The 24,729-nt window shown below is 40.2% G+C and overlaps 1 protein-coding gene across 2 annotated transcripts in view; it reads right to left on the reverse strand.

Moving 5' to 3' along the window:
* The window catches only part of sp3a (sp3a transcription factor), a 47,062-nt gene extending 23,532 nt beyond the window's left edge, over nucleotides 1–23,530 (reverse strand). The window contains exons 1-4 of one of the 2 annotated variants that reach the window (XM_078228411.1): nucleotides 23,283–23,530; nucleotides 22,994–23,085; nucleotides 22,698–22,802; nucleotides 9,624–11,088 (exon numbers count right to left, since the gene is read on the reverse strand). In XM_078228411.1, the coding sequence (XP_078084537.1) occupies nucleotides 9,624–11,088; nucleotides 22,698–22,802; nucleotides 22,994–23,085; nucleotides 23,283–23,289 (1,669 nt within the window). In that variant the 5' untranslated portion in view covers nucleotides 23,290–23,530. The remainder of the gene's footprint in view (nucleotides 1–9,623; nucleotides 11,089–22,697; nucleotides 22,803–22,993; nucleotides 23,086–23,282) is intronic. The other variant, XM_078228412.1, reaches the window with a different exon arrangement.
* Between the last annotated feature and the right edge of the window lie 1,199 nt (nucleotides 23,531–24,729).

Below are 24,729 nucleotides of genomic sequence, written 5' to 3' on the forward strand. Positions count from 1 at the left end.
AAAATGGAAATCAGTACTTTCTAACAATCATGGATATGTCCATGAAATTTCCAGAAGCAATACCTTTAAGTGTAGAAGAGATGACCAAGCTCTTTACAAGATATGGATTACCAAAGAAATATAGTTGGATCATGGTTCAAATTTCATGCCACAGATGGTTAAAGTAATAATGAACAACCTAGGAAATAAGCAATTCAGGTCATCAGTAAATGACTCTAAAGCAATGATTTAGAAATGTGGCATCAAACTTTAAAGACTATGATTAGCACAAAGTCAAGACTACCCACATGATTGGGATCAAAGGATTTCATTCTCATTGTTAAGCCCGGTCACAGTAATTGGAGTTCGCCCATTGTAATGGTGCCAAAATTGGATGCATCACAAAGACTGTGTATTGATTACTGCAAAGCGAACACAGTAACACAGGTGAATTCATATCCTATTCCACGATAGGAGGGTTGTATCGAAAAGAGTGGGACAGACAACATTCATAGCAAAGATTGACTTACTGTGAGGTTACTGGCAAGTGTCCTCATTGGAAAAGGCAAAAGAGAGATCAGGTTTGGTGATACCAGATGTTCTATATCAATGCAAAGTAATGCTCTTTGGTATGAAAAATGCACCATCAACATTTCAGAGACTAACAAAATGACTGAGCAATTGTACCATTTATATTGATGACTTGAGGAACAAAGTTTTAAGATTTCTGGGCATGAGTGGATTGTATTGAAATTTCAGCAGTGTAGTTGCTCCATTGACTGGATTGTTAAAAAGGAATAGAAGATCCCAGCGGACACAGGAGAGCTAGAATGCATTTGGCAGCTTAAAAGCTGTATTAACTATTACATCTGCACTAGCAGTACCTGATTATTCAAAGCAATTTAAAATGGCTGCTGACACCAGTGATGTGGGTAATGGCGTTGTATTGCTACAGGATGATGAACTGGGACTTGAGAAACCAGTAGTTTTCATGCAAGTTGAAAGTATATCAGAAGAAATATTCAACTATAGAAAAATAGACTTTGAAAGCCTGGTTTTAGCTTTGCAGTATCTTGAATTGTATGTTGCAAACGATTTTGCAGACAGTTATATATACCGACCACAATCCTTTGAAGTTTCTGGAAGAGCTTTGAAATAAAAATACCAGACTGTTCCAGTGGAGTTCATTATTGCAACTGTTCAATTTAGAAATTATGCATGTGGTTGGATGAAATAATTTAATTGCAGATGTGTTGTCAAGAGCTTAAATTCAAAAGGACTTGGATGTTGTGAAATTGAGTGGACTAGAACAAACTTTATTCTTGAAAAAAATTGCATTTATATTCAAGATTGATGCATGTATATCAGAGTAACAGTTTTTGTATAAGTACAAGTAATACAAAATTAGTTGAGAAAATGAAAACATCTTTTCGAAATGATGACATTTCATTTATCTGTGTTGAGGAAGGTGTGAAGATGGATTTTTAAATATTTTAGGAATATGGTGGGATTCTGCAAAGAAGGGTGTGCCTGCATGATTAATTTAACTGAGGGGGAGGGAAGGTTAAGAGAGACAGCTTGGCTGTGGGAGTTAAGACAAAGGTGCTAGGTGCAGTTGGATTTACAGGTAAATAGACTGGACTTTTAAAAATTGTATCAAGAGATGGACTTGGTTTTTCAGCTGTAAAATTTCAAAGGGGAGTTTAAGGGACTTTTACAACAAAAGGTTTTGTTAGTAAATGGGAAGGTTATTACATTTCATTCGACCTGCAAGTGGAGATAATGGGAAAACATGAAAGATTTTTATGTTTGGGAAAGTAGAGTTCAAAGAGGTACTGAGGTCACGGGAATCTGTGATATTTCCCAGAAATTCTGGTACCCATATCAGAAGATATGGAGCAAGATCATGGCTTCATAATATCAAACTGAATTAAATGAGATACTGTCCTCTGGGCCTCAATGAAATCACTAGTTTAACAAAATGCCATATTCAACTTCAGGAATGCTGAACAGCAAAAACAAGTACAGGCTTCAAAAGGGAAAAAAATTGTCAAAACCGAATTAGGGTAGCATGTGAAGCTTGAATGTTTGCCAAGAGAAAACACCTTAAAATTTCAGTACGTGTAGATATTTTACTGCATCAGCTATTTCAAATATGGATCCACTTCATTAGGTGACCAAACTGTAGTTGGCCATATTTGATAGAACTTATGACCAAAGCCATAGGTATGACTGCAAAAAATATTTTTCCCAGCGACTCAGTTCAATCAACAAGGTACCAAATCTACCCTCTGGATGTGAAAAATCCAACAAATCAACTGTGGGTTGGGGTCTCTCTTATGTTGTGGATGCACTGCTTCATTATTCAGTGGAAGAGTGATGAAAAAAAAAAAATCAGGATTTCAGGTTAGTCAATATTATTTTGCCTCATGTCAAGAATCAAGGGAAAGTGGATATGTAGAAGAATCTGAGATCAAAAGCAAAATAACATACCATCTAATATTCAAACTCGCACATTGAGGTTACAACTAGAATTGCTAACAAGCCTCCAAAAATCCACCTCAAAACAGATGTAAAACAAAATACTGTGGAAGCTAGAAATCGGAAATAAAAACAGAAAATGCTGGAAAACCCCAGCAGGTCTGGCAGTGTCTGTGGAGGTAGAAATAGCTTTAACTTTGAGTCCATATGACTTCTTTAGAGCTCAGAACAGATGGTGAGTTATCTACATGTGAATACTCAACGAAAGACAGAACTAATAAACAATTGCTGACATCTACAAAATATTGATAAATGGACACCCCTAAAGTGCACCATGCAAAATAAATCACTTCTAACACAAAGTATAACATCATTACCCATCTACAGATGTAAGGAACTCCTGATTGAAGTCTAAAGATCAAATTGCGCTAGTAGTGACACTCCAATTTAAAGCCAAATCATATCACAATGGAAAGTTACAAATACTTGGGGGTCCATGTATATTGAAAAAGCCCTAGGATTAAACTGCAACCAACAGAGATGGTAGCAGAGACTGTAAGTCAAACCTTCAAAGAACATTGACAATGTCTGAGCCTTCACACTAATTGGAATCATGGTAATTAACTCACAGGTTTATGCCAGATGGTTTAATTACATCGCTAAAATTTACAGTAACACTGTCAAAATCTTGTCCAAGGAATATGGTGACAATCAATCCACATTTCTCTAGTAGTTTGAACATAAGCTCATACAACCCCACCAATCCAACCACTTGAACTGGAAAACGGTGTACAATCAATTCCAAATTTCTATTACACTTTCTATCCTGCAACAGCAACACGCAGTCAACTGAGCCTGGGCTTGATGAACCCGATGCAAGCATTCTACACTAAGTGCCTGCTTTCCTTCTGGCAACCTATAATTTGAATAGTAGGATAAATGTAACAATGCAAGTTTAACATAATATCAAGCAATGAGATCAGGACATTAATTGAATACCCATAATCATGCATTTATGTAGTATTTTCCCAAAGTCCTCAGCAGATAGGTATACTGAAAAAAGTCAAAGAAAAAGGGAAAAGATGGGGTGATCAAATATTTGGTTTAAGGCATGGTTTTTGACAATTTGAGAGAAGTGCAGGGGCTTTGGGAAGGAATTGCAGAGAATAGGACTAATGATGAGGTCAAAAAGGGAGTGCACAAAATGCAACACTCCAAAGTACTGAATTGTTCAGAGGCCCAGAGGTAGAAGAAAATGGAAGCAGAAAATATGGAGAACACTACTTTGCAGATAAGATGGGACAAATTATAAGACTTTACATTTAAGGCACACGGGGGAGATACAGAGTTCATATAATTCAGAAGTACAGGACAGAGGTTTTGGATCAGCAGGACAGTACATATTCAGAGTAAAGGATGAAAGCAGCAGGGATGAGTGAAGAAAAAAAAGGTCTGAAAATGTGACAAGAAATCTACACATACTGCAAAGCAAAGTCACTGCAGCATGAGGGACCAGTAAATTATAGCATGTTTTGTGAAATGCAAATTTTTCTAAACCTGCTCAAATGGGTGGAATTGTTAGACTAAGAGGGTAGAAACAATATTTTCTCCTTATTTACATTCAATTACTGTCAAAACAGTGGGCCAATGCATTTGTACAAAATCACCCAAGTGAGATCAACATTTGAACGTTAAATGCAGTTAGTACGTGCACTACAGGATCAAGTCTATTCCAACAGAACATGATCTTGCCAGATTTTGTATATGCAAAGCAAGGAGTACTGATAGGGTGGTGCAGACATTGGGGGAAAAAAGGCAGAATTCCATAATCAAAGTTGGAATTCCATTAAAAAGGTAGACACATCATCCCTGCAGCAGGAAAACTGCCAGAGTTGCAAAGTCTCGAAATCTCAAAACACATAAATGGGGTTTCAGCAGTGAAAGATCTAAAATAGTATTGAGGTTGATACTATTGTGGCGTTGACGGTAAAAATGCGATCAAAAGGATATGGGATTTTGCATAAATTTCTAATTTCTTCTTCACTTCAGTACTCTATGCTCCTAATAATAAAACCGAAAACCTCGTTAGCCTTTTTATAGCTTTATCTAACTTAAGCTTTGCATTCACTAAGCAATGTATTGAATCTAGGTGTTGGTCCTTTTACATCTTTCAGCATCTTGCATATGCTTACTTCTACATATTTTCCTCAAAATATATTACCTAATTTATTCAATCCTCATCAGTTTACCAAAGCTCTACTTTTAGGATAGTAAATCTCAAGAATGTGTTTCCTATATGCATGCCCAAAATATTTATAAAACAGAAAAGTGGACCCAATATTGATCCCTGGAATTTACAACCCTTCTCCACAAGAACCCAAGAATTAGGAGTAGGCCGTTCGTGCCCTCAAGGATGCTCCGCCATTTGATAAAATCACGGATGATCTGACTGCGAACTCAACTCCACTTTCTTCTCTGCCCTCCAATAACTTTGGACTTCCTTGCTGATCACAAAATCTCACTCAGCCTCGAGCGTATTCAGTGATCTAGCTTCCACTGCTCTCTGGGGAAAAATATTCCATAGACTAATTACCCTAAGAGACAAAGAGAAATCTGATCTGATTTCAATTGGAGACTTCAAATTTTTTTTTTTAAAACAGTATGCCCTTGTTCTAGATTTCTCCACAAAAAGAAATTTCTTCTCAACATCTACCCTGTCAAATTCATCAGAATCTTATGTTTCATTAAATTGGGGCGGCATGGTGGCTCACAGCGCCAGAGACCCGGGTTCAATTCCAGCCTCGGGTGACTGTGTGGAGTTTGCACGTTCTCATTGTGTCTGGTGGGTTTCCACCTACAGACCAATGATGTGCAGGTTAGGTTAATTGGCCATGTTAAATTGCCCCTTAGTGTCAGGGGACTAGCTGTAAATACATGAGGCTATAGGGATAAGGCCAGGATGGGATTGTTGGCGCAGGCTCATTGAGATGAATGGCCTTCTTCTGTACTGCAGGGATTCTATGATTCTAAATCCCAATGGGTATAGGCCCAACCTGCTCAATCTTTCCTCATAATACCTTCACCCCAGGAATTAATTGAGTGAACCTTCTCTGAATTGGTTCAAATGCAATTACATCCTCGAGTAAGGAAACCAAAACATTACAGTACCAGGTGTGATTTCACTAATAGAGAACTGTAGCATCCAATCCAAAACATGTTCAACTCTGCTTCCTGGGTTAACCAATTTTCTATTCATACCATTATATTTACTCCCATTACATGAATCCTGACCTTTTATCTATGAAACGATTGAGAAACAGCAAATGAAAATGATGAAGGAGGCAAAGGGAGCTTCTTAGGGGATAGTACAGGGAAAGAAAAGGCCAGCGTTGGAGATGCCTTGGCTACATTTGGAGAAATAGAACTATGTAAATACAATATCAGAGACGCATTCAAGACAGCTCACACCAAATTGAATGTACACAGAAATCACAACAGAATGTTGACTGTGTCTGCTTCTTCTTTGGAATTTGGGAACATAGGCAAAGGCAATTTTGGGAAGAAACCAGTCTCGTACAACATGCTGATCCGACGGTTTTAGAGGACTTCAGAATACTCTGGGATTTAAAACACTAATAAAGACTGTTAGAACAGTGTGGATTAGCTTAGGATAAGTATGACAGACTGCCTTATACATATTTTACAGATATACTGTCTGCATTGAAACACATAACCACAGTTAGAGAATTTAAACATATATTTCTGAAAAGTGTGTTATTAAAGAAGCATTGAGCTTAGCTAATGGCAAAGGGTTCTGAGGCATCATGGGAAAATAGGTCAGAAAAGTGAACCACATTCCTTATAACAATACACATATGGAAGCATAATTCTTATCAGCACGTGTGCCAGATAGCTCAGTGAACGAGACATTCATTGAACAAGGACATCAGACAGCTAACGAATAGGCCAAGTATATTTCCAAATAGGGGCTTAGGCCACGTGGCCATGGGAAAGCCAGGAAGAAACCACTAGAATTTATTGTTCCCATGCTGTCAGAGAATATTTGTAATTGGCCAAGGAATATGACATTTACTAATGATGACTGACTTGTACATTGGTTCATTTCCGACTGAGATGAGCCAGTGCGCATGTAAAACAACTTTTGGAAATTGTATAATTATATTGCCGATGTGATGCAACTTCAGAGAAGAGTTGGATTGCCCAGCCCTTCACTCCCAGCATGTGTTGCTCAATAAAGAAACATCTTTCACCAGGATACCACGTCACGAGTCTTTGCATTAGCTAAAGTTAAGTTCAATACTTAGTCTCTGAAAAAAACCTTAGAGGGATCTACTTGGGATTCCCTGTTTTTATGCATAGCAATGGTTTTGAACGATCACCCAGGAAAAACTGTACCCAGAGTCAACTTAGGCCTTAGCTGAGATGCTGGGTGCTGTGATGTCTCATTTGGGATCCCTCACCAATGAACAATATCACTAACTTTGGAATTATACATGCCATGTAATTCAGTGTTGACCAGCTATCCTCAACCTGTCCTTCATTAACAAGCCATCCTGCCCCATTTTGAACACCAGAAACCAGTGGATTATTAAGCCCAAGAAAGGATTCATTAGAACTATTAAGACTAGCCAAGATTTTAGCATACGACATTTAATGCAGAAGCAGAATCAACTTTGCCTTCTTGTATCTGGAGTCTCAATCATCGACAGTAGCAGCTTTGAATTTGTTCTTCGTGCCCATTTATCACACTTACCAGCATTTCCTCCCCTTCCCACAAGTTTCAGTTTTTTTTTAAAATCCCCATTGACAGCATGGACTGTTCCTTCAATATGTGAAGTAGCATCATAGAACATAGAACAGTACAGCACAGAACAGGCCCTTCGGCCCACGATGTTGTGCCAAGCTTTATCTGAAAAAACCTCAACTGGACAATATACAGTTTCCTTATCATCTTATTCCCCAGAAGACATTTCAAACCTGATTCAGTTGACTTGACACTGGTTACACTAGAATTATGTTTTGTCCTATCAAAGTAACATTAAAATATGCCTCTTGCAACATCTGAATATAATTACTAAAATACTTGATTGTAAGAGCAACTAACTGTCCTCAAACTGGACAAGAGTAACTAGGTTTCTACACAATAAATGCACACATGGATCCAGTTTCTTGAAATTTTGCTATCAACTGAAGTCCCTTAAAATAACCCTTAACACATCTATTTGTCAAAAACAAGTATAGCTCTGTTAATTACGGATGACATTAGTACAATAGAAAGATGACTTTTGTTTGAAAGATCAAGATGTAGAATCTGTTTAGGTAGAGATAAGATGACCGTAGGAAGTCACTTGTGGGAATAGTTTATAAGACAAGGTATACAGGAAGAAACAAATGGGGGAAGTGGGAAAAAGGTATTGTGCTAATCATGGGTGATTTTAGCCTATATGTAGATTTGATCAAACAGATTGAGAACATCTGGAAGAGGAGATCCTGGTATTTTTGGGCAAGTTTCTTAGAGCAGCATGTACTATAGCCAACCAGAGAGCAGGCAATCTGGATCATGTAATTTGCAACGTGACTGGATCAATTAAATTACCTCATAGTAAAGCCATTCCAAAGTAGCAGTGATCATAAATTTGCATTCAGTCTGAGGGAGTGAAGAATGGGTCTAAAACTTAAATCAAGGGACAATGAGACTATAAAGACAGAGCTGGCTAAAGTGAACTGGGTAATTAGGTTAAGGGGCAGGAAAGCAGACGTGCAGTGGCAGGTATTGAAGGCGACATTTCATAATGCTCAGCAAAGATACATTCCAGTGAGAAAGACCAGGGGAAGGAAGCATCATCCATGGCCAAGTAAGGAAGTTAAAGATAGTATCAAAATGAAAGAAGTCACGCACAATTTCACACAACTTTGAGACAGATCAGAAGATTGGACAGAATATAAGCAAAGAAAGAAGAATAATTGAAGTACAAGAGAAAGCTAGCTATCAATATAAAAACAGATAAGAGTTTCTACAAGTATTTAAAAAGGAAAAAACAAAAACTAAAATGTGCATTGGTCCTTTAGTTGAACTGGGGAAATAATAATGGATAATTTGAAAAGAGCATAAGCAAACAAACAGATATTTTGCATCTGTCTTCATTGTAGAGAAAACAAATAACATCCCAGAAATATTTGCAGATCAAGAGGTAAAAGGGACGAACTTAAAACGATTAAAGGTACTGAGGAAATTATTAGAACTAAAAGCTGACAAGTCCCCAGGTCTTGATGGACTTTATCCTAAGGTCTTAAGAGAGCTGGCTGCTGAGATAGTGAATAGATTTAATTTTCCAAAATTCCTTGGATTTGGGAAAGGTCACATCAGTTTGGAAAATAGCAAATCTCTATTCAAGGGAGTGAGGGAGATAGAAAGCAGGAAATTACAGGCCATTTAGGTTTAACATTTGTCAAAGGAAAAATCCTGGAATCTATTCTTGAGGAGGCCATAGAGGGCTCTTAGAAAATCTCAATGCAATAAGGCAGAGTCCATACAGTGTTGTGAAAGAGAAATAGTGTTGGACTAATTTCTTGGAGTTCTTTAAGTAACAAGCAACGCAGATAAACAGAATCTGTGGATTTACTCAGATTTCCAAAAGGAATTTGACAATTACCATATTGAAGGGCACTGCACAAAATAAGAGTTCATGGTGCCGGGGTAACAGATTAGCATAGATGGAGGATTGGTAACAGGAAACAGCAAAGAGGCATAAATGGATTATTTTCAGGTTGGCAAGATGTAACAGGAGGGGTACCACAGGGATTAGTGCTCGTGTCTCAACTATTTACAGCCGATGTTAATGTCCTGGATGACAGGACTAAACGCACATGCAAACAGATTCCCAGTAGCAAAACAGCAGTTAAAATAAAGAGTCATAAATCTTAGCCAGCAAGGTGGCCAGACATGTCCATGAGACAAAAAAAAACTTAGGTGGCTCTCGTACATTACCAGCACACAAATTGAGAAACAATGGCAGAATCTTGGAGGCAAGTTGCATATTGATATGGCATGACACAACAAAATCACGAACAGGATATTGGAGAATGTAACATCCAAAATTATCAATTTTTTAAAAAATGGTCAAGTTAACTCAAATACTTACTTGAATTGTGCGCACCTTGTTGCAACTGAATGCTTGAAGAAGTGAACGAATTCACAGTTGCTGTCTGTAGCTGTGGGCTACTAACAGTTAATGGAGCTGGTGCAATTGGCGTCAATGCCCCACTGGATGCTACTTGGCCCAACGTGACAGTGTGCACCGGTGTCAGAGTTATCTGCTGGGCTGGTGCATTCTGAATTTGCACATTTTGCAAGTTCTGGATGTTCTGTACCTGAAAGGTTTGCCAGGTAATTTCTCCAGATGGAGTTAATGTTGGGGCTCGTAATATCAGGGAGCCTGCATTTTGCACCACTTGTAGTTGAAGATTCTGCAAAGCTTGCTGAGGAACGGCTTGTGCACTAATTGTTTGTCCTGAAATAGTCTGTATTGTCTGCTGTGGAATACTCTGAACAATCTGTGGCTGGACAGTAAATTGCTGATGTGACTGAAATTGAATCTGATGGTCAGCTGTTTGAGAGGTTGAAGCTTGTAGGTCTTGTAACTGGGTTTGATCAACAGTAGCCTGATTCACATGAAGTACGTTTGGTGCCTGTATCTGATCAGAAGTTTCAGCAGAATTAATACTGGAGGAAGCTTGCTGTACATCATCAATATGGTCATCAGAAACAACCATATGACCCACTGAAGTTGTTGGCACAAATGAAGCTATATTAGAGTCACTAGAAGCAGAATTCTGCACAGCTCCAGTAATGCTTTGCTCATCTGTCCTTGCTGAGGTATCTATATTATTTATAGCTTCTGATGAAACAGGTATAATCATCGGGCTTGACGTAGTAATTGCTGCAGCATTACTTTGAGTCAGGGAATCTGAAGTAGGTGCTGTTCCAAGAGAATCAACATCAACGTTTCCAATGGGTAAAAAAGCAACATTGCCTGTTAACCCAACAGGAACATTAGTAAGAAGTTGAGCTTGACTAGGATAAGATGTACTAGGATAAGCTACTCCTTGAATCTGCACAGGGACTTGAGTATTGCCCTGCTGTATCTGAACCGAAACAGCTGGTGACATAAGATTCTGCGTAGTCAGAATGTTTCCTGAAGGAGTCTTACCAGCAATTATTGCTTGGTTGGAGCCAGGAATAATTTGGATATGACTATTACCATCTTGCTGTAATGCTGCATCTGCACCAGAAGCGGCTAAGCTCAGTTGTAACTGCTGCCCATCTCCAGCCTGAATTTGTGGAATAACTTGATATTGAACACTAGGCACTACACCAGTTGGAGCTGTGGATGATCCTGGAGCGACAGCAAACACCTGCTGGTTTTGCAAGCTTTGTAAAACATATTGTCCACTTGTTGGTACAGAGGCAGTGACTGGAGATCCTGGTACCTGTCCAGTAATTTGTACAAAATTACCAGCAGTGTCTTTTGTCACAACAGTTGGTGTTGAAGTTATTAACTGCCATCCATTTGATGCTGCAAGTTGTGCAGAAGCCAAGTCAAGCGGCTGAAAAAGAAACATGATTTTCATTATCTTAATACAGTCCAAATATAAGATGCCATAATAATGACAATGCACTCTTTTCAGACTGAAAAAAAATCAAGTGAGCCATATTCAAATTCGATCACCCAATACTGAATTGAAATACTTGCTCCTAAAATACAAGAGCCATTAAACAATTTTTCATCATGTTTTCCCACCTGAGTTAACTGTCATTCTATCCTCCTGCATAATAAGTTCCCCTATTCATCCTCACAACCTTGTCATCTCAAGTAGCCTCACTAATCCCCATCATGTCAGTCAGACGAGGTCATCCTGAACCACCTTCTACTATCACTCTCCACCTACATTCTCTTTCCAACCCACTTTTTTTAATGACCACCCTGGAAAAACTCTCTCCAGTGTCATTTAGAACTCCACTTCCAAATTTCTAACTGTTTAGCCTTTGGTCCACCATTCACTACAATGTTTCTGCAGCTAGCAATCTGCTCAATCACATCGCCACCTATGATGGCCCAGTCTGTATTAAAACCATTATTCTCTCAACTACTGAGCACTTATCTCGGTACAATCCTGACAGCCACTCCCATAAGTCCAAGGGGTGTGGACTTAAACACTTGTGGAGCTCAACAAGGCACGGTGGCACAGGAGTTAGCGCTGCTGCCTCAGCAGGGACCTGGGTTCAATTCCGGCCTCAGGTGACTGTATGGAGTTTACACATTCTCCCCATGTCTGCATGGGATTCCTCTGGGTGTTCTAGTTTCCACCCACAGTCCAAAGGTGTGCAGGTTAGGTTGATTGGCCACGTTCAGTTGCCCTTTAGGAGTCAGGGAGATTAGCTAGGTAAATATATGGGGTTACGGGGATGGGGCCTAGGTGAGATTGTTGTTGGTGCAAGCTCGATGAGCCAAATGGCTTCTTTCTGCACTGTAGGGATTCTATGAACAAGTTTAGCAATTCATCACCAAATCTGGTTGAATCAAAGCACTATTTCTGCTCTTCTCTGCCAAAACTGCTCACTATTCCAGGGCCACCCTGGAACCACTACCTTCAGAAACACCTATTCTCATCCTCTTCCATCTCCAGCAAATGTAAGTTCATGGTCTTCTTTGGTTAGTCTCAATCATGGTGACATTCAACTGCCTTTGCCATTTTCCATATCCCACTGGGTCAAACACCTTTCAAGTTACCACATTCCCGCTACCCAAGTTCGTTTTTATCTCCCCACATGCCCTGCCCAAGTTAATCTGGTCCTTGAGGCCCTTTTCAAAGGCCACCCACAAACTCTGTTCCACAGCCTTCTCCTTAGCTATCCATCAAACAAGGCCATTCATTACCTCGGTATCATATCTGACCTCAAAATGAGCTTTCTACCATATATCCCTACCATCACCAGGCTTCATCCTAACCTCTACTCATCTGCTGCTGAAACCCCTATCCATGCATTTGTTATCTTGACTATTGCAATACACTTCTGGCCAATCTTTCATTTTCTACACTCCATAAACTTGAGCACAAACAAAGCTCTGCAGCCTGTATCCTAACACCAAGTCCCATTCACCCATCACCCCACTCCTTGCTCACCTACATTGAGACATTGCCAGACCAGAAGCCAATTTTAAAATTGATTTCAAATCTTTGTGACCTTGCCACCTTCCCATCTACTCATCCTCTTTTGGCCCCCTATGTATCCTCTATTTTAATAATTCCACCAGTGGTTGCTGTGCTTCAAGTTGCCTGGGTCCTGAGCTCTGGAAACCCTCCCCTAAATCTGTGCCTTAAAACCTACTTCTTTGACCAAGATTTTGCCCGTTTATCTGCTGATGTGGCTCAGTGTCAAATTTTGTGGAGAACTAAACGTCAGTACTACTTCTGCCTCTAGTTCAGAAACAGATTTTCACGTGATACAAATCTTCATTTACTCTGCATTTTAATGTGCTAACCATGCACACACACCCTGCAATCAAGTAATTAGTATGTTAACCTTAAATATCACATGCTGAAAAATAGCAGCCACTCACCAACTCTCCTACCATTATTTTTGGGCATCAACATTGGCCAGTCACATTAACACCATGACTACAAGAATAGGGCAAAGGATTGGGCATTTTGAAGATAACCCCTCACTTCCAAAGCTCAAATAAACAGTGTTATGGCATGTTCACCAATCAATGGTCAAGGAGGGGACATCATCCTATACCTTTGCCACAGATCCCAAGGTATACTAAAACCGTGGTGTGTACAATTCATAAGATGCACTGCTGCAACTCACTTATGATAACATTGCAGCACCTCTTGTGACTGTTACCACTGAGGTGGCCATGAGTAGCAATGTCACGAAAATAACTACCTATCTTGGACACATTTTGCTATGTCTTCAATTTAACTGGGTCAATATCCTAATACTTCTAACCTAACAACGTGTGGAGTACTATATAACTGTGTATTTTGAACATGTGCAGGTGGCAAAATGTCATGGTAAGCAACCCAAGTTGAAGGGTAGGATGTCAATTACCCATATTCTGTCAACATTTGAGTTTAATTGTTTCTAAAAATGTGCAAGAAATTGAGATTGAAATTTTCAATTCTTTTATTTCAGCCAAATTACAAATTTATAAACATGCATTCACAATTTCATACATGTTTAAACAAAAGGGTTAAGAGAAACAGCTATTATCATGGTTCCTTTGTCAACGGTTAGAAAAATTATTTAAGAATAGAAATTTTTTTTTTTAAAGCCAAGCACTGATTTTGGTTTGGTATACGTTGTCAAATTTCTGGGGAACCACCTCTTGAGGTTAAGCATTCCTTACATTTAGAAACTGCATAAACCAATTGGGATGATGCATTTATGGGAACTTATGCTAAAAGATTACATAAATCAAATCTGATTTTTTAAAAAACAAAATCAGACTTTTGCTCTCACTATAAAGTCCCATTTCCATATTTATAATGGAAACTTCAATATAAACCTTTGCCAGACAAACATTCAGGAAGGTGCCACACAAGAGGTTGTTAAATAAAGCGGAGTTCATGGAGCTGGGGTAATATATTAACATCGATTGAGGACTGGTTAACTGACTGAAAACAGAGTAGGGAAAAAAATGGGCCATTTTGAGTTAGCAAGTTGTAACTAGAAGGGTGGTTAAAGGAGCAGTGATTGGAACTTAGCTATTTACAATTTATCTCAAATCATAGAGTCATTAAAGCACAGTAGGCCATTCAATCCATTAAGTTCATGCTAGCTGTCTGTGAAATAATCCAGTCAGCCCCATTCCCCCACCCTATCCTCCTAGCTCTGCAAGTTAACAATTTTTGTTTCAAATCATTGATTGTGTCTTCTTCCACCACCTTCTGGCAGTATTTTGATACCTAAGGGCATTGGTACAAGAATTCCAGTGAAACTGGGACAGGCAGTTAGAAGAGAATTCCTAGCATTTGGACCAATTAAGGAGGTCTCTAAATATTGGGGCGATTTTGAGTCAGCAGGTTCCAAGCATTATCATTTGCTTTCTAAAAACATTTTCCTCACAACCCCCTTTCTCTCTTTCCCAAAACTTTTAAGTGGACTTAAATGAGGGGATCACAAGACAAAGCTAGATGGGAAGGCAAGTTGTAAGTAAAGCACAGAGGCTGCAAAGAGATATAGACTGATTCAGTAAATGGGAATGAATATGGTAGATGGAGTATAACGTGGGAAATCGGAAACCATTTTGGTAGGAAAAGAAAAGCAGTATATTCCTTACAAGATGGAGAAACTAATAAACGTTGACATTCTAAAGGGACTTAAGTGCCTTTGTTAACAAACCAAAGTTAACATTCAGGTATATCAAGCAATTAGGAAAGCAGATTTATGTTAGTCATACTCCAATCCAATATGATTAAGGAAGGCTTTTGATGAGACCAGACTGAGTATAAGCTTTGGACTCCTTATCCAAGGAAGATGCCTTAGCAGGAACTCAACAAAGGTTTACCAGAATGATTTCTGGGATGAAGGGATTATGCTACCAAGATGAGAAGTAGTAGTATGAGCCTTTATTCTCTAGAGATTAGAAGTACTGAAAAGCATAAATTGCTCAGGCTGACAGGATAGTTACTTCCTTTGGTGAGTCTCTAGAACTAGGGGGCATTGTAGTCTAAAGATAATGGGCTAGTTATTTAGGACTGAGAGGAGAAATGTCATTATTCAGAGAAATTAATATTTGGAATTCTTTATCCAGAAGGGTTGTGATGCACAGTCACTGAGCATATTCAAGGTTAAGATAGACAGATTTTTTGACACTATGACAATCAAGTGATATGGAGATAGGGCTGTAAAGTGGAGTTGAATGAGATCAAGGGTCGCAGTCTAATCAAATTTTTATGCAATAATTAATACTTTGTCAGCAGAGGTACTGCACTCAACTGCTTTTGAAATGATACAATTAAAAGGACAGCTTTACATTAGAAATGTGGATATTTATATGTAATGAAAATAAGGACTGAATTACATCTGCTTGCTCTGTACTTGCCATGCCACAAGATATCACCCAGTATTTCCCACTTCTGCACCCCTGATAATTTTCCAACCATAAATTTTAAGCAGAAAATTTATGCACAAAATGCTTTAAAGCAACAACAAAAAGAGAAATGGAACGTCAATGGGAAAAGTGACGGTGGGAATACGTGAAAGCATGAAATGGGGTTGCGAATGGGACAGAAGGAGACTAACATACAAGAACAAGGTGGCGAGATTGGAGTGCAATGGTTCTTAATTGACCAACAGCAGTTTGGATCATATTCTCCCACACAGGATTATTGGGAGGGCAGGATATAATAATGCCAAGCTTAGTCTACAGCTTTCCCCTCATTCATCGCAAACCCCAATGTAGCCAAAAATCGCCCCAATGTTTAGAGACCTCCCTAATTGGTCCAAATGCTAGGAATTCTCTTCTAACTGCCTGTCCCAGTTTCACTGGAATTCTTGTACCAATGCCCTTAGATGGTATCAAAATACTGCCAGAGCGTAACAAATTATAGGTTCCCTTCCCAATGCTCTCAGATCCCTGTACCACTAAACGCTGATTAGCATTTCTATTCTTACAAAGCCACTCAAAGCACCAATTGCTATGGAAGAATTGCTCATAGCACATACCTGCGCCAATCTAATTTCCAATTTAAGTATCACATTTAAAAATTCAATTTATTATCCTGACTCAGGTGATCAGTGCCATGATGAAATCTACTTTTTGTATCACAATTGTCATACCAGAGTGTCATGCAAATGCTACTTTTAATCACACAGAAGATATATATTATGCACAAATTTCAGTCCCCTCAATGGTATGTCAGTTTGTCTTGATGCTGCATCTTAATTTTTTTGTATTGTTAAAAACTGTTCTCAACATATCCAAGAAGGTAGTTACCATTTTATGTTTCAAGTATGGTGTGGCCAGAATCTAAACTCCTCCAGCCCTTTTCAGCACTTGTAGTTTAAAACTTAATTTTAAATTAATGGGATCATAGGAGCAGGCCATTCAAACCCTCAAGCCTGCTCACCATTCATCTATATCATGGCTAATCACCTATCCCATGCAATCCCCATATCCCTTGATGGCATTAATATCTAGAAATCTATCAATCTCCATCTTGAACATAGTCAATGAGTAAGCGTCCAGAGCCCTCTGGAGTAGAGAATTCCAAAGAATCACTACTCTCCTCTTCTCGGTCTTAAATGGCTTGCCCCTTCTTCTGAGACTATGTACCCTGGTTCTAGACCCCCACGCCCCAAACACACCAGCCAAGGGACTCAAATGCTCTTGCGATAAAAGCCAACATGCCAATTGCCTTCCTTATTACGTGCTCCACCTACATTTTCTTTATCAATAACTTATGAACAAGGTCACCTAGGTCACTTTAAACATCAACACTTCCCAATCTCTGGGCCCTTCCTGTTACCACCCAATTCTAGGCCTACTCTTCTACTACTGAGATCCTCCCGCAGGTCAGAGGTATCGACCCTGCTGTACTCCAGGTCTGGATCAGAAATCTCCCATCATTGAATATGCTGCATCACCTTGCTGCCACAAATGCCATTCCACTAAATCAATTTTCTGCCTTCAAACACTAGTGCACTGCATTTGTGAGCATTTTCTGCTCAGCAGCGATTCTTCAAACACTTTTGGAAAACCAAAAGCTTAAGAGGCTCTGCGTAGAAGACTGTTCAGATGAGGTTGTGTTTTTATTCCATGTATTTTAAAAATGCAAGAGATTTCATTATTTAATGTAGGTAAGTAGGTCCCTTGGTAGAACACGAGAGGAGGAAGAGGACAGTGAATGAAAAAGTGAAAGCAGAGCACAGAGGAAGAGGTAAAAGGAAGAGGTAGAGATAGGAGTGATTAGCCATCAGTCGTGGAAACACACTGATAAAGGGGTTAAAAACAATATGAGATGGTAGGGGTTGGGAAAAAGATCTGCTAACGGTCACATTTTCCTGTAACTCCCACCCAAAATGCAGCCATTAGTGACCCCTTTCCAAGTTGGTTATCAATTCCCACCAGAAAGAAAAGCGGAGAGAAAAAAAGTAGCAAAAGGAAAAACTGAATGGGGAGGGCAAGAGTACAGGATAGGAGTGCAAGACACCAAGAACGTCAGAAGTAGAAAGAGAAGTTCCAAAGTCGAGCACGAGGGAAAAGGTAGGGAAATGAGCATCTCGATCAAAGGTTTTTCACCCCCAGTCAATAAGTTGCAGCAATCCTCCTCCAGCTCACTTCAAAACGATTTCTTAAGACTGCCACAGTTCAATGAGCAGCACCCCTCTACCATCTCTCTTTCAATTCTACCCATCTCTTTGCCTGTACCCTTACCCTTCTTTTCCTCCATCCATGCTTCCTCCCTTCTTTTCCCTCTTCTCTAGTCTCCCCACTTCTAGAAGCTGTGCTTAAGCAGTTCTGCTGTGCCTCGCAAATGTTCAGACTAGGACAGCAACCTATCCCACCAACTGTGATTTTATTGAAATGGTTCCTCCATAATTATTTTTCAATACATGGCTGTTATCCATTTTTCTTGCCCTCTCCAATCTAACATTTACATTGCCCTCCTCTTTCTTCTTCCACCCTACATTACATTGGTTTCGTTACTCTGCACTCTAATTCTAAATGACATATGGCACGTAAAGACCAAATGGTAATGCCATACTAGATCAACTAGAAAAGACTCAAACAACCATTTAATATCAGTTTCCAAGGTGACCCCCACCTCCTGTACTATGCTTACATATACTTGCCAATTTCTTCCAATAAACTCTATATTGCTATTAAAACCTCAAACCTCCCCCTACTTATCTGCTGATTTCCTTCCCTTATATTGTAAGAGTTTCAGTTCTACAGGGGAGGACTGTAATGACCAAATGACGATAGCATATGTAAATCAATGGACTAATTTATTGTCCATGAAAACTGACTCAACAAAACAAGGTAAATTTTAATTGGTTCCTGATGCTCAAAACTTATGCAAATTCTTCATCACGTAGGCATACCTCACTCTCTCATATCAGCATCAGCAAACTGACCAGCAATAACTTAAGACTGCTGGCTCTTTGTTCTAGGCCCAAAGTTTGCTGCTTTGTGTCTTTCCCCCTCTCAGCTATGGTGAGAAATTGCCCATTAGCCTATAGCTCTTCTGATCATATGCAACATGCTATTCTTGATGCATCATAGTTCATATTGTCCACTGGATCAACATTAGAAAATGCTGCAAGTACTTTAACTGCTTACATGTTTGCAATGTTCCACCCAGAATAACAGACTAAAGAGCTTAAATGTCATTAAAACATCAATACCATTTATTTTTGTCAAAATCTGCACTGGATCAAAATTATAGGTCAAGAGTCACTGAACCTCACCTAAGCATTTCTTTTCAAGCTTGGTTTCATACAGCCACAGTTCCTCCTCACTAACCTTACATTTGAGACCCACTCTCTTTTACCCATTTATTCTCATTTCCACTTTAATATTTTTAAGCCAGAATGCTCACTTGTCATCGTCCTCATATCGTGAATGAATCAGAATATTGTGACTACCAATCCTATTTGTGATAACCCAGTTACATCTATTACCAAAAATATATTTTGGACAGCCAATAAGGAGGATTAAAGTTGCATGTCTGGAATACTCTTCCAAAATCCCCCTTTTCTTTCATGCGAACCTGAACACCTAATTTTGTTGACGAATGTTTTTGTTGGATTACTCTTCACAGAGCATTTTATCCAATGCTCAAATTCAGAAAACAAATACTACAAACTTTGCTCTCAGAACAGGGCTATTTCTCCTTTGCCAGTATGCAGTGCCAAATTGACTGGCACTAATTTTTTAAAAAGCTCCATTCTATTTCAGATCCAAAATCGGAAGACTTTAACCCACGTAGGAAAAGCACCATGTTTAATCGCTGTCTCTCCTCCCGTCTGAAAGACGCGCTGATTAGGTGCATTGACCCGAACAGGCACCAGAGTGTGGCGACTAGGGGAATTTCACAGTAACTTCATTGCAGTGTTAATGCAAGCCTTACTTGTGACTAATAAATAAACTTTAACTTTCCTCTAGCTATGTTGAAAATTTCCTCATTAAGCTGCCAATGAAAACTAGCATCTAGCTTCCAGTGTGGGTGTTATAGAAAGTAAACCAAGTTCAGCATAACTCCTAACAAAACAGACAAAGGAGGCCATTTTAGTATCATAAATGTGCGCATTTCCAGATGTCAAATGAATGTATCTTTTCAAACTAACCTGGCATGCACAAAATCATCAAAGAATTATAGAATCCCTACAGTGCAGGAGGCAGCCATTCGGCCCATCGAGTTTACACCGACCACAATCCCATCCAGGCCCTATTCCCGTAACCCCACATATTACCCCGCTAATCCCCTGACACTGGGGTCAATTTACCATGGCCAATCAACCCAACCTGCACATCTGTGGACTGTGGGAGGAAACCAGAGCACCCAGAAGAAACCCACGCAGACAATGTGCAAACTCCACACAGACAATGACCCGAGGCCAGAATTGAACCTGGGTCCCTGGCCCCAAGGGGCAACTATCAGCTAACGTGCTTGAACAACAACCAAGAAAGTGTGCGCTTCAAGTAGGTACTCTTCAATGGCCGAATTTAATTTCATAACATAAAATTAATTCGATAACCTTTCCAAGCCAAAAAGGTGAAAACCACAAAGTACGACATGGCCCCATTTCCCTGATACTTCAGGAATCTGAAGCAGCCAGCATTTCATATGAGTTATACTAACTTGAAGCTGAAATTTATGAAATTACAATCACCTAATTCACTAAGGGTTCACACAGTTACAATTTCCTTGATGCGTGCATTTATGGTTCTGTTCCCAAAGCCTTTAAAATGGGACAGAGCAGATTAGCAGCTAAATATCACACCATACAACAGGACATCAGCTAGTGGCAAAACAAAAATGTTAGCGTCTGTATATTTTGAATTTAAGTGGGTTTCAATAAACACCTCCAGTATATCAAGTTAATCACTTCCAAAAACAAAGATAAATTAATCCAGTTTGAGTTGTAGCATTAATTCTGTTGAGCTATCAAAGAGATTAGAGGGGAGCTTAGGTACATACTACCTCAGCTGGTAAGATTAGTATATAGTAGGAAAGAATTACAGCAGCAGGTAAATGGAAACTCAAGTATTCTTCCAGGTGAAGGTCTCTATGACCTATATATGTGTTGTGCACCGCAATGAGAAGACACCTACAAATTTTATACATTCCTCTGATGCAGAGATAGTTTACCATATGTATTTGGTTGCCTTTATTCTAGTAGAGATGATAATGTCTGCGTTTAAGTTCTAGTAATCATTTTCATCACTCAGTTAAGATAAATACTGCTGGAATGCACAAGGATGACACGACCATGCCATTTCTAGTGTAGAATATTCCTGTTATTTATTTCCCCTCTCCAGTCAACAGGCCTGTTTCTGGAAACAATAGAGGTTTAAACAAAATTCCTCAATTTTAATTTTCTGTACCATTTTACTTCAGATCTAAGAGTATTTTCTTCACCTAACTTTTAAAATAAAGACTTGTCATTTCTAGTGAAGCTGGAGGTCTTTGCAATATAGTGGTCTTCCAAGATCACAATTGGAAGATCTTGAATCAAAAGATTAATTCTCACGGTTTGGAAGATGTAGGTGCATTCTGGAGATAATTTCACCAAAGTTTGCCTGGAATGGGTGCATGAACTACACAGTACACAAGCTAGAAAGATAATAGTTACTAGTTCCAGACCAATGCAAGGTACGACCTTCAGAAAAACAACTGCTGATTCAGAATCTGATCTCTCACTACTCAAAATATGTAATAGCTGATATTTTGGAAGATTTATCATAATGTTTAATTAAAGGGTAAGTTGATTATGCCAATCCTATTGCTGCTGGGATATGGGGAAACGGAAGAATTAAGAACTAGGTGAAGTTATTTATTGCTAAAAAATTGCAAAGATTTTAGCATGGCTAAGGTAAAACTAAGCTCATGCAGTGGTAGTGGTAACCATATCTTATCACCCTGGGATACCTTTGATTTGGAAACCCAATAGAGTTGTCAAAGGATATGGCCAAGATCCAGACAAACTAACATTAAATATGAGTGCCAATGTAATTGGTACCAAGTTAGTTGCCGGTAAATCATTTGTTGTTCTGCAAATCATTGCCCTTTCCCCTTAATAATACCACTAATAGCTTCCAGAAAATTAAGAACCGCTTTGAAACAAATATTTTTGATCACATGGGCACCTGGAAAATCAAAAACTGTGGTGGCTAGGAAATTGCCATCTTATACCAGAGAATGGCAATCAGCATAAAGCTTTGCTGAGCTTTTGATTCCAATATTCACTTTGCATTCTTAAAGAACAGAATGGAATAGATCGCTGAAAAAACAAGCCAATTGTATGGTTAAAACATTGTAATACTATACATTGTACAAAGTTAGATTGTTTTAAGCAGGTAGTAAAGGAAAGCATTCATACAGTTTCTCTTTTCAAAAAAAATATTGCCTACTCCCAGATTTTCTTGGGTTTTATTTCCACAGACGGGGAAACAATTATTTTAGAAAATATATGAGACGTAAGTGTGTAATGCACTTTAAGGAGCAGTATTTACTTGAGGGTTTAGGAAGCATCGACCATCATTTAAGGCAGTTACAAAAATAAAATGTAATTCTGTTTATATACACATGCTTTAGAAGGGTTGTTTATAAATATTTTGAAAATTAAGTTAATATGGCCGCAGATTTTGGCGGGCCCTAATTTTTCAAAAACATCTTAGTAGTTCAGAGGATAAAGTTGCATGAAATGTATGCACATCGGCGCATTCGCTTATCATTTTATAACCAACTCGCCTGACGATCATGTCTGCCTTTTCTTCTTTCCAAAAAAAAATGGCACTTTCACACGTCGATATCAAAAGATCGAATTTGCAGAACTTGGCTGCACCGATAATCATGTTTGTGATCGGGAAGCGGGGGGGGGGGGGGGGGGGGAGAAAGACACGGGCAACTTTATTTTTTGCGATGTTTAATTTTTGTTTTCAATGCGTGTTCACACACACACTGTCTGATTGACTCACCAGCCCGGTCCCAACTGTGGTGGCGGCTCCAACGGTCTCCGATGGCGGCGAGCCGATCTTGCTGCACGTAGCTGCCAGCAATGCAAGCGGTGACGGCTGAATGTTCTACCCACAGGGGGCGGGTTTAGGAGGAAAGTGGGTGTGAATTAGTCCGGGGCTTACACAGGAAGTAACCGTACACATCAAAATTTAAACATGTGAACACACACCAACATTACACATTCTGTTTATTTGCAAACTGCGAGACAAAAGAAAAGCGCGCGAGTTGTGGTGGGTGGGCGGGCGGCCTGCCTTACCTGCGCCCCGGCGTTTCGGTGCTGCAGATACTCGCTCTGCTTGTCCACGTCCAGCGCAGCCATTTCCTCTTGCTTCACTGGCTTTTCTGGAGCTGCAAAAAAAAAGGGAGGGGGGAGGGGAACGGAGAAAAAAAATAAAACAAGATCAGGAGGGAAGAGGAGATTTGCAAAGCAAAAACAGCGTGAAGGAAGTGTACATCAGATTGAGCCCCGGCCCAGGCCCCGGCCTCCCCTCGCCGCCTCTCAGCGACCCCCATCGCTGCACCGGCCTTTCCCTCGCAAAACCTACCAGTCATAGCGAATCCCGGGTGGCTCACACCGGCTCGGTTTATACGGTTAACATGGTGTGTTTCGGACGCTGGCGCCAGGCGAGCGTCGCTCGGGGTTTTTTGTATATGTGTGTGTGTTGCTTTGATTGACGGTGCAGGAAGCGGGCGAAGGGTGGGGCTTCGAGCCGGGACCGTCCGGGGGTCGGCAGAAAAACCACGACGTTCCTGCCGCTGCAACCCAACCTGCTGGCGGAAGCTCCCACCCTCTTGTTGCGTCCTCATTGGCTCGCCTCCCCTTCTTGTCCGGTTGAGCTGAGCGCTGAGTGGGCACCTGAGCAATCAATCACCCCACTTCCGCTCAGCGGGTTTGGGTGAGCCGCTGCCTGTTTGTCCCTGTGGGGGAGGGGAGACAACTGCTCAGAGGCGCGAGGCGATTCCCTGATATTCCAGCGTGGGGCTTTATCGCTGTTTGAGCAGCAAAGCCGCTGGGGGTGACTTCCCGCTTCATAGATCATGGCTGGTGTGACTGGAGCCACTTTCCTGCCCCCCCCTTCCCTTGACTCACTTCTAGATCAAACACCAGAATAGCAAGGCTGAGTTAGTCAGTGAATTCCAAAGACTGACAACCCTCTGAGAAAAGAAGTCCATCCTCATCTCAGTCTTAAATGCAAGATCCCTAATTTGTAAACTGTACTTCAAGGTCCCAGGAGGAGAAATATCCTCTCGGCCTCCACCCTCTCAAGCAATCAAAGTCATAGAATCCCTACCATGGCCAGTGGGCTCATTAAGTCTGCACGCCTCTTCAGCAGGGCATCTTACCACACATTGATCGTGCTAATTCCCCAAACCTACACATCAATTAACATGGTCAATCCAACCACCCTGCACATCTTTGGACTGGGAGAAAACCAGAGTACCCGGGGGAAACCCATGCAGATGCGGGGAGAACTTGCAAACTCCACACGGATAGTCATCCAAAGCCGAATTGAACCCGGGTGGTCCCTGGCACTGTGAGGCAACAGTGCTAACCTTATGTTTCAATAAAATCACTTTTCATTCTTCTGAACACTCAAACTACTCAACCTTTCCTGATAAGACAACACCTTTATCTCAGGAATCAGCCTGATGAACCTTCTCTGAATTGTTTCCAATGCAAAAATATTCCTCCTTAAATAAGGAGACTAAAACTGGACCCACTACTAAGTGTAGTGGTGTAGTCTCACCCATGCCTTGTAAAGCTGCAGCAAGACTTCCCACCTCCCAAGCAACAATGGCCATTTGCCTTGCTAATTCAAAACAAAAACAGAAAGCTGGAAAAACTTAGCAGGGGCAGCACAGTGTTTAGCACTGCTGCCGCACAGCTCCAGGGATCTGGATTCAGTTCCCGGCCTCGGGTTACTGTCTGTGTGGAGTTTGCACATTCTCCCCATGTCTATGTGGGTTTCCTCCGGGTGCTGCGGTTTCCTA

The sequence above is a fragment of the Mustelus asterias genome, chromosome 14 (genome assembly GCF_964213995.1).
Source record: "Mustelus asterias chromosome 14, sMusAst1.hap1.1, whole genome shotgun sequence".
Taxonomy (NCBI): domain Eukaryota; kingdom Metazoa; phylum Chordata; class Chondrichthyes; order Carcharhiniformes; family Triakidae; genus Mustelus; species Mustelus asterias.